General features: G+C 43.1%; 2 protein-coding genes across 8 annotated transcripts in view; one reads left to right on the top strand and one right to left on the bottom strand.

The window, feature by feature from the left end:
• Positions 1 to 542: 542 nt before the first annotated feature.
• Positions 543 to 8,147, top strand: LOC139584436 (BTB/POZ domain-containing protein 10-like). 3 transcript variants are annotated; one of them, XM_071416274.1, is made up of 8 exons: positions 543 to 969; positions 3,220 to 3,431; positions 3,928 to 4,237; positions 4,323 to 4,425; positions 5,632 to 5,752; positions 6,202 to 6,399; positions 6,770 to 6,880; positions 7,336 to 8,147. In XM_071416274.1, the coding sequence occupies exons 1-8, from the start codon at positions 851 to 853 to the stop codon at positions 7,638 to 7,640; spliced, it is 1,479 nt and encodes a 492-aa protein (XP_071272375.1). In that variant the 5' UTR covers positions 543 to 850; the 3' UTR covers positions 7,641 to 8,147. The 3 variants fall into 3 exon arrangements, with proteins under 3 accessions (XP_071272375.1, XP_071272374.1, XP_071272376.1); XM_071416273.1 differs by having other exon boundaries at positions 545 to 965; XM_071416275.1 differs by lacking the exon at positions 543 to 969 and adding an exon at positions 1,044 to 1,456.
• Positions 8,148 to 9,362: 1,215 nt separating this feature from the next.
• The window catches only part of LOC139584435 (basic helix-loop-helix ARNT-like protein 1), a 33,669-nt gene continuing 30,801 nt past the window's right edge, over positions 9,363 to 12,230 (bottom strand). For all 5 annotated transcript variants that reach the window (XM_071416272.1, XM_071416267.1, XM_071416270.1 and 2 more), the window contains 7 exons: positions 11,873 to 11,979; positions 11,611 to 11,761; positions 11,345 to 11,430; positions 10,958 to 11,066; positions 10,578 to 10,665; positions 10,285 to 10,381; positions 9,363 to 10,109 (listed from right to left, as the gene is read on the bottom strand). In XM_071416272.1, the coding sequence (XP_071272373.1) occupies positions 9,952 to 10,109; positions 10,285 to 10,381; positions 10,578 to 10,665; positions 10,958 to 11,066; positions 11,345 to 11,430; positions 11,611 to 11,761; positions 11,873 to 11,979 (796 nt within the window). In that variant the 3' untranslated portion in view covers positions 9,363 to 9,951. The remainder of the gene's footprint in view (positions 10,110 to 10,284; positions 10,382 to 10,577; positions 10,666 to 10,957; positions 11,067 to 11,344; positions 11,431 to 11,610; positions 11,762 to 11,872; positions 11,980 to 12,230) is intronic.

Below are 12,230 nucleotides of genomic sequence, written 5' to 3'. Positions count from 1 at the left end.
TTATTGTAAACATGTACAGATTGAATCAATAATTTGACATCTGCATGCATTAACAGGCTTTTTGATAATGGCATAAGAAGCTAAGTATATTTCGATACATTATTTTAATTCAGACAATGAAAAGTAGCCTATAGATTAAATACAAATATCAAAATAGTGTTATGAAGTGTTTATTAAGCAAGAGAATGACATGATTAACAGTCCACAATATGCACCATGTGTCAAAGTGTTGGGTATCATTTGATACATCTATGGTTGTAGTCCTACATCTCTGGATGGACTATTCAAAAAATCCCCACACACCTCTTGTCAATCATAGCCCTTATCTGGGGAGTCAATCGTTATAAGAAAATCTCTAGCTCAAATTACATAATTTAACATCAACTAACAGAACACATTTTAAGCACATATTGGCATATTCGTTGACAGCCAAGTCAAGTCCAGAGGTCAAATGGTGCTCTGTCATGTCCTTCATCCGCAAGCCAGCTATTTTATTTAATCAGCCATGCCATGCTGCTTGATGCTGCTAAGGAGAATCGTGTCAACTCGGGCAGTATCAGGACCACTGAGGTATGATCCGGAGAGTAGACGGGGAGGTCGGGCTACGCCTACGTCAGGAGGTTTGCTCTGTGTGTGTCTGACTCGATTTCGTGGAAAAAAAGCGCACAGCCATTCATATCTACGGGTCTCCCTGTCTGAATTGAATGACTGGCCCTCCTGTCTCTATTTTTTTTTGTTATTGGTGCGATCGAGTCTTTTTGAAAGAGAATTTTCAGGCTGTGCTCTCACAGCTAGAAAGTTGAATCGGAGCCTACGAAATAATGCTGAAGTTCGAAAGTAATGCCCAACTATGCTAAACCGGCTGGCAAGCCTGCATTGTTCGGAGGAGCCCAAGTCCTTTGTGCTTTCATCCCTCAGCTCATCCCGTGCTGCTTTGTCTTTAATTTGCCGTGCGATACAGACGGGTAGGTATGCTCATCATCCTATTCATTCTGTTTCTTATGGCATATGTTGATTTCCTATATTTTGTAAATATTAATTCGATGTGTTTGTTTTTTATGCGGCTTTTCCACGCATTGTAATGAATAGCAATGTGGAAAGGAGAAAATAAAGCAAGACTGCGTGTGTCTTTAAAAGGGAAGTGTCTCATTTCTTGGTTTGCTGATCAGAACGCATAGGGTTTATTTATATACCTTTTTGTAAAGGGTTAAACCCTCGACACTAGTGCGCATTCTTCTCTGTTTAACATCAAAGTAGCAGAGTCAGCACTCAGCGCTCTAAATTATTGATGGGACCTTTTTATTTAAGTAACGGGACTCAATGCTGCAGACGCCTATAACACAAGTGCATCTGTGGATTTTTTCTCTCTTATCACAGTCATATAATATTCAACCATGCAATTTGCATCCCAAGTTATTTCGTGGAAAAAAATGCTATTTTCAAGATTCTATGTGAGGTAATCGCGGGAGCCATTGATTTGTGGATGGATATAGCTTTGCATTGCTGCATGAAAGATGAGATGAACGCTATCGCTCTCACTGATCCATTGTTTGCAGATCGTGCTAGACTTGCCTGCTTCTTGCACTGGAAGAAGATTTGTTTTATACATTAAACAATCTGGTCAAAAATCCTTCCTGTTGGACATTCTACCCTATATTAAAAATTCCAATTATGCCAAACTATTGTAGATAATAGGTCGAGTAGATAGCCTAAAGGGGTTGATGCTGCTGTGTTTGCTGACCTGAATTGCTGCTGAGTGCAATAGGGGCACCATTCCATAACCAGCCTGTGCTGTTCCTACATTCACGGACATCTCCAATGCTGTCCAATGCTTTTAATCACATTCCCCAACCTAATGATTAAAAAAAATATTATTCAGATTTCTCAAAAGGATAAAGTCCACACACCATCTGGGGATAGTCTACTCATTGTTTTTTGGTTCAGTTTTTGTTTACATGGCAGTACTCTATACTGGTGGAGTAATGAGGACAAGCTGCTCAAAGAGCAGGGGACTCGCATACTGTAGAGCAGGCCTGCCTGGCTCTGACCTGCATACTGCATGATGAGAGCTAGCATCCTGGACCGCTGTTTAGCATCCATTCAGCCGCTGCCAAAATATAGACAGCAATTATTTGGACACAAAATTTAATAACATGACATTCAGCCTTATTTTGCCGCATGAAGTAATAAGTTGGTTGTTCTCCACGTGTAGTGAAATGACTGATTTCTGCTGCTCTGAGTCAGCCAGTCAGTCCCCCAGGTCTGTGATTTTTCTCATTTTCTGGGACTCCATCAGTAGAGGAGGCAGTGGACTCAGATGTCAGACCCTGTTATGGTTGACTGGACACAGTTTTCTATGGGGAACTAGAAGGTGGACGGACATCATCCATTGGAGGGACTATAAAGCAGTTTCTTTAAAGCTCTCCTGTCTTTGAGAGTTCCTCAATGTGCTGCTCTCTCTAGTCCATTCTCTCCAAGGGCATTCACTTCAGCCTCATCATATTTCATAATCACGTCCCTGGGGCGGGAGCCGCTCTTTATTAGGGAGACCTGCTGTGTGGCACGCTGGCCAGACTAGACAAACCAGACGGTGTGAGAGCGGTTTCAGAGGTAAAGAGGCTGCTGCAGATAACAGAACAATGCTTCCTGCTTCTGTCTCTGCTTGTCTCAATGGGATGACCAGTTTCTCAATTTCCCTGGAGAAAGGCTCTTCTGCAACAGACAGTAGAGTTTTACGTTTAAATGCTTCAATGGGAAATACATATTATTTTTGAATGTTTTATTTATTTTTTATTTTATTTAACCTTTATTTAACTAGGCAAGTCAGTTAAGAACAAATTATTATTGGTACTTCAGGCATTGTGAGTAGTCTGCTCCATCAGTGTAATATTTCAGATTTTACAAACGCCACTCCAAGAGGAGTAATAGTCCAACGTATGTGTTCAATGGGATTGTTTCACATGGATTCATTCCCTAATGTGTTTCTCAGAGTATAGGGCTCGAGCTGCAGGCAGCAAGCAGTAGTGTTGTATTGGCAATCTTTCTGCAGCGGTCAGCACTACAAAAAAAAATTCTACCTCTCGCACAGAGGATTCACATGAGTTTACTGCAGGCTTTTACCCACTTTTCTCTGCAGAGAAGCATGCAAAATGTTCACTTTTCCCTCAGTGCTCATGTGTGTATCTCTGACTGGGTGTGTGTGATCTTCTGCTCTCTCAGTGCCCAGCCCCGCCTCCCAGCAGTCCCACAACTGGAGGCCGACCTAGTCAACATGAACCTGCATGGCGCCAGCGGAGGCCTCGACCGCTGCAGGGACAGTGACCGCCGGCGCTCCAGCGACCGCTCCCGAGACTCCTCCCACGAGAGGGGCGAGAGTCAGCTGACCCCTTGCATCAGAAACATCACCTCTCCCACCCGACAGCACAACAGTGGTGAGTAGCTTCCCAGTGTTTCATCTCCATCACTGGAACAACACCCTGGCTGTACCCATTGCTCATTCTGTAATCCATTACTGCTATGCGACAGAACCACACAGTGTAGTGATGAGACACTGACATAACAAGGCTGTCTCAGATGCCTCAGGTCCAGCTGTTAGATTGAGGCCCTTTCTAACTACACAAAATCAGTGTCTGAAGTGGTTTCATCACGTAGAAATCTCCTTAAAGCCTCACCCAGAGGCGGAGCCACGGTAGTCATACGACTGCTACTCAGTCTGGACCCACTCTGGGAATTAAGCCAATGACCGAACTGAATGATGTTTAAATTGCTACAGTAACAGTTGAATAATCAAGCATTGAAAGGAAAGCATTTTGGCTCTTGCGAAAGCTTTCAATGCCTTTTTTCATCCTTATGGCAACCAGCAACAGTGTGATGAGACCGCAGTGTTAGCGCCTTACCTATGGTACTCTGTCTGTTTGTCTCTTCCAGATCGTGAGCGGGGCGAGGGTGGTTCTTCCTCCAGGTCGTCAAGCCCTCGGCCGCCCAGGGCCATGATGTCGGTGGGGCCCAGTTGCATCGCAGTGAGCAGCAGCAACCTGTTCAGCAAAGAGGCCCACTGTAAGGGCCTGGGCCACGGACACGTCCACGGCCTCTGTGACCTCATCTACGTCTATGAGAACGCCAAGGAGGGGGCGCGCACGTTGCGGACGGCTGAGAGGGTCACTCTGATCGTGGACAACACCCGCTTCGTGGTGGACCCGGCTATCTTCACTGCTCAGCCCAACACCATGCTGGGAAGGTACAGCAAAATATTTTATCAAAGGGATATTACAGAAAATTAAAGGGTTAGTTCATTTCAAACCAAATGTTTTCCTCTCTCGTAGAATGTTTGGATCCGGGAGGGAATACAATTTTACCAGGCCCAATGACAAAGGGGAATTTGAGGTGGCAGATGGAATCAGCTCAACTGTTTTTAGAGCTATCCTGGTAAGACTCATTCTGGTTTGATAATGACATACAGTTTCACCTAATGTCCCCAGAGATGGGTTGGTATTGACGAAGTGAAGGATTACGCTGATGCGTCATTCATGACTGGAATGGAAAATACGTTCTCTCACAGATCCTTCTATCCATCCCCTATATATTTTATTAAGAAGAAGAATAGGCATTAAGTGTTCTGACCTATCTAAAACAAGCACCTTTATTATTCAATTACCAGAGATTGGGAAGTGGCCAAATGTATAGGGGTCAATACATATTTTATTTGCATATGATTGCAGCATAATTTCCATATTATTCAAGGGCTTATAGTGCATTTGTATGCAATTACTTTCTAGTAATACCTTGACAAATAAGATTGTTCACAAACAATCTCTGAGGTTGTCCGTCTGATATATTGTGTATTTTTGCGGAAGTGTGGAAATGCAGGGCAAATAATCAGTGTTACATAAGGCACATTGACCGGGATCAGAGATACTAATGCTGTACAACATGTTAGTGCTTTCATTTTTGTGTTTGTTCGCCCCGCTGTTCCACTTAACTCTCCAGAGACACAGGGGAGGAGAACAACCAGGTAATGGCATATGTTTGTGTGTGTATCATAGGGTTTCTGGATGTTATTTCAGGCTCAAGAGCAGCTTTCTGTGTGACTCACAGGCTGTATGTTGTTCTACCATGTCAGCGTGTATCAATTTTGCATCTCTATGCCTATTTGTATGGGGGAGAGAGGCTAATGTGGATAGTCGGGACTCAAGAACATGCTGAATGCACTTCTTTGTTTGATTTCAAGGCTTATCTTGGATTGTCAGTATTGAACAGTCTCGTTGTACAGATCTGTGCTCGGCATGTGAAGAGCTCTACTGCCAAAGGCGACCCGACTAAAACAGCAGGGAGAGAGGAAAAATATGGCTGGCAGCGTTAGCATTCAGGGCACAGAGTAAGCTAACAGCCGTTTCAGGCACTATCTTGTGAATAGCCCAGCGTTGCTGCTGCAGCCTCCATCCATTTTCTTTTCAGTGTTATACTTGAATGATCTCCATGTTTCTCTGGCTGTAAATGGGTCTGTGGGGGTGGTAGGAAGACAGTGACGTCACTGCCATTTGCTGTTGTCTGAAGGCTCTGTTCTGTGTGTGCGCAGAGCAGCCTCCGTGATGGCTGCCTGTTGGTTTTTCCTGTGTGACTTTTAAATGGCAGGATTACTACAAGTCTGGGATAATCCGCTGTCCTGATGGTATCTCCATTCCCGAGCTGAGAGAAGCATGTGACTACCTCTGCATCTCCTTCGACTACAGCACCATCAAGTGTAGAGACCTCAGTGAGTGTATATAGCTATATGCCATCAGGCCCTCTTTTTCTCATTATAATGACATGATAATAGACATGTAATATTTCATTCCATATCATTGTTCTGTATTAGATGCTAGGTTTATTTAGCCTGCTGTGTGTTTGGTGTTGTGGAGGTGTTGACATGTTGTGGGTGAGTAGGTGTCACAGCTCTGAAACTAAGTCAGTATTAGCTTACAGGTTTGATGCATGTCAGATGATTGCAGAGTTTCCACAATGTGGGCTATTGATTGACATTGTTTTAAATGTGGATGTGTCTAGTTTTCCTCGTGTGTGTGTGTGTGTGTGTGTGTGTGTGTGTGTGTGTGTGTGTCGCGTGCATGCTTGAGTGTGTGTGTCGCGTGCATGCTTGAGTGTAGTTCTCACCCTGAAATATAAACTAAGTTTGGTTGTCTCACTCCACCTGCTCCTATTTTCCAGGTGCACTCATGCACGAGCTGTCCAACGATGGGGCGAGGCGTCAGTTTGAGTTTTACTTAGAGGAGATGGTGCTGCCTCTGATGGTGGCCAGCGCCCAGAACGGAGAGAGGGAGTGTCACGTAGTGGTCCTGACTGACGACGACGTGGTGGACTGGGACGAGGAGTACCCTCCGCAGATGGGAGAGGAGTATTCTCAGAGTGAGTCAGGTCATTCTGAGATATAGTAGTTTACAAGCAAGCCATTTCATCAAGTCACCCATGAGTGGTTTGTATCGCTGCGAAAATAATTGCCGGAGATTATAATTGACTGGGATGACATGTTAAAGGCCCAGTGCATTAGTTCTGGGTAACAAGTTACTTACTGTAATAGTTTTTCATTAAAGTGGTAAAAAATAAACAAGTGTTTCATCAGCTGTTGTACAAATATGATACAAAACACAGGAAATAGACTTTGAGTGCACTGGTTCACCTGCTTTATCTGTATTGCTGAATGCCTGTGTTATTTTACTTAGAATATGTATGACATTTAATTATATAAACAATAATACTTTTTCTTTTTTCTTTACAGTTATATACAGCACAAAACTGTACAGATTCTTCAAGTACATAGAGAATCGTGACGTTGCCAAATCAGTATTAAAAGAAAGAGGACTTAAGAAAATCAGACTAGGAATTGAAGGTATGGTGGATCATCACTAAACTGCCTTGTTCCTTGTTGCACATAATGTCAATCAAGAAGTTTTACTTTCATGTCTATACAATTTCTGATAACACTTAAGAGTAACACTAGTTACTCTTAAGCCTACATAGTAATCCTGTAATTACCAGAATCACTCATCCATTATTAGTATGTAATACTAACAGGCCCTATTACTATGTTACAGCATGTGACAATGTTGTTACTAGTAGAGTAATAAACGTGTTATTGCAGGTATAAGAGCAACTCAATATAGCCTAAAGGGTTACCCCAACTGGGTAAAAAATATTGAAGACCACACTTTTTGTATAAATATACTTCTAATACAACATTAAACAATCATTAAACAATTTTTGTTTAATAGATGAGAAGTATTTGAACAGAAAACGTAAATGTCACTAACTCCCAAACCAACATTTCTGTTTTTATCCTCCCAGGTTACCCCACCTACAAGGAGAAGGTGAAGAAACGTCCCGGCAGCCGGCCAGAGGTAATCTACAACTACGTCCAGAGGCCCTTCATCCGCATGTCCTGGGAGAAGGAGGAGGGCAAGAGTCGCCATGTTGACTTCCAGTGTGTGAAGAGCAAGTCCATCACCAACCTGGCAGCTGCCGCTGCAGACATTCCCCAGGACCAGCTGGTCAACATGCACCCTGGTCCTCAGGTGGATGAACTGGACATCCAGCCTCAGCCAAGTTATCACTACGAGCCAGACCCAGAAGCCCCCTCACCGGCTGTCTGAGACTGGGCCCCCGTCCCTCTCCACTCCCCCCTCTTCTCCCTCCACAGAGCACTGTAGTGACAAGCAAGTTGGGCAGCAGAAACCACATTGCCTTTACAAGCCTCAAAAGATAACTGGTATATACTGTCAATAGCCAAGGAAGGAGAAGCAAAGCACACAGTAAACGATTGCCTCATTGCACTGTCTGCACTGTTTTTTTAACTAACCAAAGGAGATTTATTTTTATTAAGAATATTTGACGTATTCTTTTCATTTTGAAGGGGGGAAAAAGCAGATTATATCACAATAAACTTGTCTGTGGGTCCTCATGTGATGAGGTGTGTGTGTGGTGCTGCTGTGTAGTTACAGTACAGTAGTTCCTAAAGGGATTGGTTTTCTCCACTTCCCCTGCCCCTGGTGATGTGGTATGGCGGTGCGGATTTAGAATCTTACTATAGGTACTCCACCACCAGAGAAGCCTCGCTGTGATGCTTTGGTCTCAGAATAAATACATTTGTATTCATCTCACTTTCATCATTCATGACTCCATCAGTTTGATTGAGAATCGTATCCCAATTTGTCAATGCGTATAATATATTATTTAATTGTCAATTTTTCTTATCACATTGCTATATATTCGCAATGTCTGCTTGTGCTGTAGAGGACCCATGCTAAGCTGACATGTTGTTCATTAGCCACTCCTACTTAGTCAATGGAGCGTAAAGATCCAATATGGTCCAACACTTGAAACTGGAGAGCAAGCCTAACATAGTCGCACCTTATCAGCTGACTCAGTCATCAATAGCTTGTATACTGAACTTAAAAGGTCCAGTGTAGCTGTTTTTATCTCCATATCAAATTTTTTGTGGATAACTAAGTACCTTATTGTGATTGTTTTCAATTAAAGAAACCGCTTCTTAGCAAAGAGCTATTTCTCAAGCAATAAGTTTTGCTGAGAGTGGTCTGTGTTGGAAGGGAAAAACTGAAAACTGTTCTTGGCAGAGGTTTGGAACTCTTATTGGTCTAACTAATTTGCCGCCTGGTGATGACACCAGGCAGGCCACAATGCCATCCCAACAAAAACAGGCCAAAATGTCAGGCGGTCTTTCTTAACAGCTCTTACACTAAAAGGGTATTATCATTTTCACAGTATTATTCCAACCTATATAAAACACAGAAATCACATTTGACTGCACTGGGCCTTTAAGTGGTCAACAGCTACTGTGGTGATGGTCAGCAGCTGCTGGATGTCAAGGTATCTAGCAGTGGGGACATACCTTTATTGAATGCAAGGTTCTCTAATAATTCTCAATGTAGGAAAATGTGTCCTGTCCTCCAAAGCCAGATTCCTTAATCTTAAGGCTGTAACATATTCCTCATTAATTCAAATGATTTAAAACCAGTAACTGTTATATTGCTCTTTTAATATTCAAATATGACCTAAAATCCTTGTGTGCGGATGTTACTAACTGGCTTCCATCAGCTCAGTTTGTCTTTCCAGGTGTTTCTCCTCACCACCACATTAGCAATGCAGTCCTGTTATCTCTGACTGACTGAATTTCTGCCACTGGATGGCAACATGATAAAAATATCCCAGCGTTGCACCAATAGGCTCAATGGAGGAAATCTGTGAAATAAATTAATTGAATTGCTTCCGTTACACGCAATTCCCTGAATGATTCACTCACCCACCCTCGGATTCATGTTCAGAATGCTTCTGATAGTATGAGAGTGACATTTGAACATTGTAAATATGGATACAATTTATTCATTAGCGTCAATAACATACTGCATCAAATTCTGTTTATAGCTCAAAGTCTTCTGGAAAGAGATACAAAACAAACTTTTAATAAAAAATATTTAACTGCTGACACAATATTTCACTGCTGATACAATACACACACCATATATTTAGCATAAAGTATTTTTTACATGATACTATTTAAAGATTTGATAACATTTTCAAATGGGGTTATCCAACAAGGAAAACCAATGTGTACTGTAGTGTAAAAACATCAAAACACAAACAGGTTTTCAATAGAAATCCCTGGTAGGATAATGCAGGAAAATAGCCATTGAAAAATGCTGAATTATCCTGTGGCGAAGGTCAATGGAAGAATGTCCAGCAGCAAGCTAGGGAGGGCACCTACAGGTATACTTTGAAATGACCTGTCCCAGTCCCAACATGGAGGTCTCGGCTCCAATAAGTCCCACAGTGCCATGGTTCCTGATGATGCCACTGCACATCAATTCAGGGTTTTGACATAATTCTGTGGGCCTTAGCCCAAGAGTTCCAACAGCCCTGCTATGCCTCGTTCCTCTTGGGCCGTCATCACAAGGGCCAGGGTAAGTCACTAAAGTCCACGGGGCCCCCAAGGCCTGCGTCAGCCTCCAGGAGACTCATTATCACAGCCATGGCTGCCTCATCGTTACTGGGGCTGCTGGAGCCTGGCTCGTCCATGATGTCAATGCTGAGATGAGAGTTGTCACCTACAGGGGTGGTGAGGGAAAACGCTGTAGTCAGTTACATGACTGGTTTTTGATACTGTACAGGTTAGATTTTTACCTGCACAAATACTACACATCTACTTGAATGGGGAGGATTCAGTGTTTGTAATATTAGTGTTTGGAACATTTGTTGAAAATGGTGGGCATGGTTACTTACTCATAATGGACTGGTTGGAGTATGGGTATCCAATGGAGTCAGGTCCTCCTGGTAGCGTTCCTGCCGACGGAAGGTCTGGTGTCCCACCATTTTGAATCTGCAAGAACAAATAGGTCAGTGGTGGTCTAGATAGAAGACCAGCTTTCAGCCACAGGACAGATGCCTGACTTCAAGTACTCAACAGACAATACTGGATCAGCACAACATCCAATCAGCGATGCGAGCAAAGTATCAATTTCTTGTGCCAGACAGTTCTATTGGAGGTTCTTATTGTGAGTCTCCCTTAGACTCACCCTCTTGCCCCCTGGAGAGCAGTCTGGAGGGGGGGTGCTGATGTTCAGGGGGCTGGAGCCACAGCTAGAGGGTGTTGAGCCTCTGGTCCTGGTAGAGAGAAGAACAGACAATACCATTACACCAGGGTTCTGTGAGACAATCTAAAACACCTTCAGCTCCAGGTAATTCATCACAGCTGACGTAGCCTAACTGAACAGATTCATTTGCAAGCCTGTACATTTTTGATGAAGGGTGTATCGAAACCTGAGAGCAGGGGGACGAGTAGAGAAAAGTTATAACCGAACGAGAGGCTTTATGGTCTCTGTGTTGTTTTAAAATGGTTCTGCAACTATTAACAAGGCGTCATCCATTTTCTGCCTAAACTCTCTCCATCTCTCACCTCTGAATCTCCATCACCTCCTCTGCGATCATACGGCCGATCTTGCCGGCACCTGCCCGTGTTCCACCAGGGATGCCTGGCACCGTCTGAATAGCCCGTCTCCCTCCACCTGCAATCACACACATGACAATCACATTGCCTGCTCCTGGACTGACTGAGAACATTGCATTTTCACATTTGGTCCAATGCTCCTATACCGAGTCTTGTTGTGAGATCTCAACAGATGCTTTAGAATTTTGAAACACAGATACACTACATTATCAAAAAGAAAGCTATTCGTTATAGTTGTATGTTGGTGTACAGAGAGAATCAGCTGACATCTCAGATCTTGTTCCAAGGAAGTAAATAAAGCATAAGCATGCTTTCTTTTACAACATTCAATGTCACCTTCTGACGTCAGCACACTGTCCATAGAGGCTGTGGGGGAAGCAGCAGACTGAGGATAGGGGTCTGCACCGTCTAGCATACTGCATCTAGAGAAGCATTCAGACAGCAACATCAGGACCAGTGTTTCAAGTACTAAAACAGTACATCCACTGAATAAACACTACCAGTTAGCTCTACAACAATCAATGAAGCACCACTTCAAATATGTACAGTATTCCTTCCCATGTAAACATCATAGCTAGGATAGAGAGAGAAGGGCGACTTACGAGACCACTGTGTTTGTGGAGACAATGTACTCCACCTCTTTGGTCCAGGGATTCATGAAACTAAACCAGCAGCTTCTCAGCGTGATGAAGGAGCCATCTTTAATCTTGAACTTGTAACAGTTTGTGTTGATCTTTTCTCTCATCTGCAGCACTGTGAAACAAGATACCCAGGATGCAAGTTCAGAAAACAAAATGTGGTGACTAAATATAGTAAGATGTAAATCACAAAGTAATGTGTCGTGCCGGACAGTTGATCCCATACCTTGTCTGTGACATTCTGCCAGGTGGCCAATATCATCCTGATGAAAATACTCGTAGAAGGAGGTGCCTAGAAGCTCCTGGGGTAAGTACGCAAGAATGGCTGTGGCCCTGAATAGAGAAGATAGATAAGAAACTCTGTGCTTTTCTAATTGTTTTTGACAAGTCTTTAAAAATGGCACCGGAGCGTTTTCTATGAACATGAATCAGTTCACTGACATTTTTATGAAAGTTTGATTACCCTTCATCATGAGTAATAATGGCTTGTGAGGTGTCAAGCTGTTAGCAGGAGATTAATTCATCAAATATAGTGAGTCTGAACCTCCCTTGACAAGCCCATGTAGGTAGGCTGGTGTAGATGG

Source organism: Salvelinus alpinus, chromosome 9 (assembly GCF_045679555.1).
Source record: "Salvelinus alpinus chromosome 9, SLU_Salpinus.1, whole genome shotgun sequence".
Lineage (NCBI taxonomy): Eukaryota > Metazoa > Chordata > Actinopteri > Salmoniformes > Salmonidae > Salvelinus > Salvelinus alpinus.
Note: the sequence above shows the minus strand (reverse complement) of the source record. Positions and strands in the feature narration are given on the sequence as shown.

Coding starts and splice junctions, on each gene's coding strand:
- LOC139584436 (XM_071416273.1), top strand. CDS start 841: ATGCCCAACTATGCTAAACCGGCTGGCAAGCCTGCATTGTTCGGAGGA. Junction 966..3,219: donor TTGCCGTGCGATACAGACGG/GTAGGTATGCTC, acceptor CTGCTCTCTCAG/TGCCCAGCCCCGCCTCCCAG. Junction 4,238..4,322: donor CCCAACACCATGCTGGGAAG/GTACAGCAAAAT, acceptor CCTCTCTCGTAG/AATGTTTGGATCCGGGAGGG.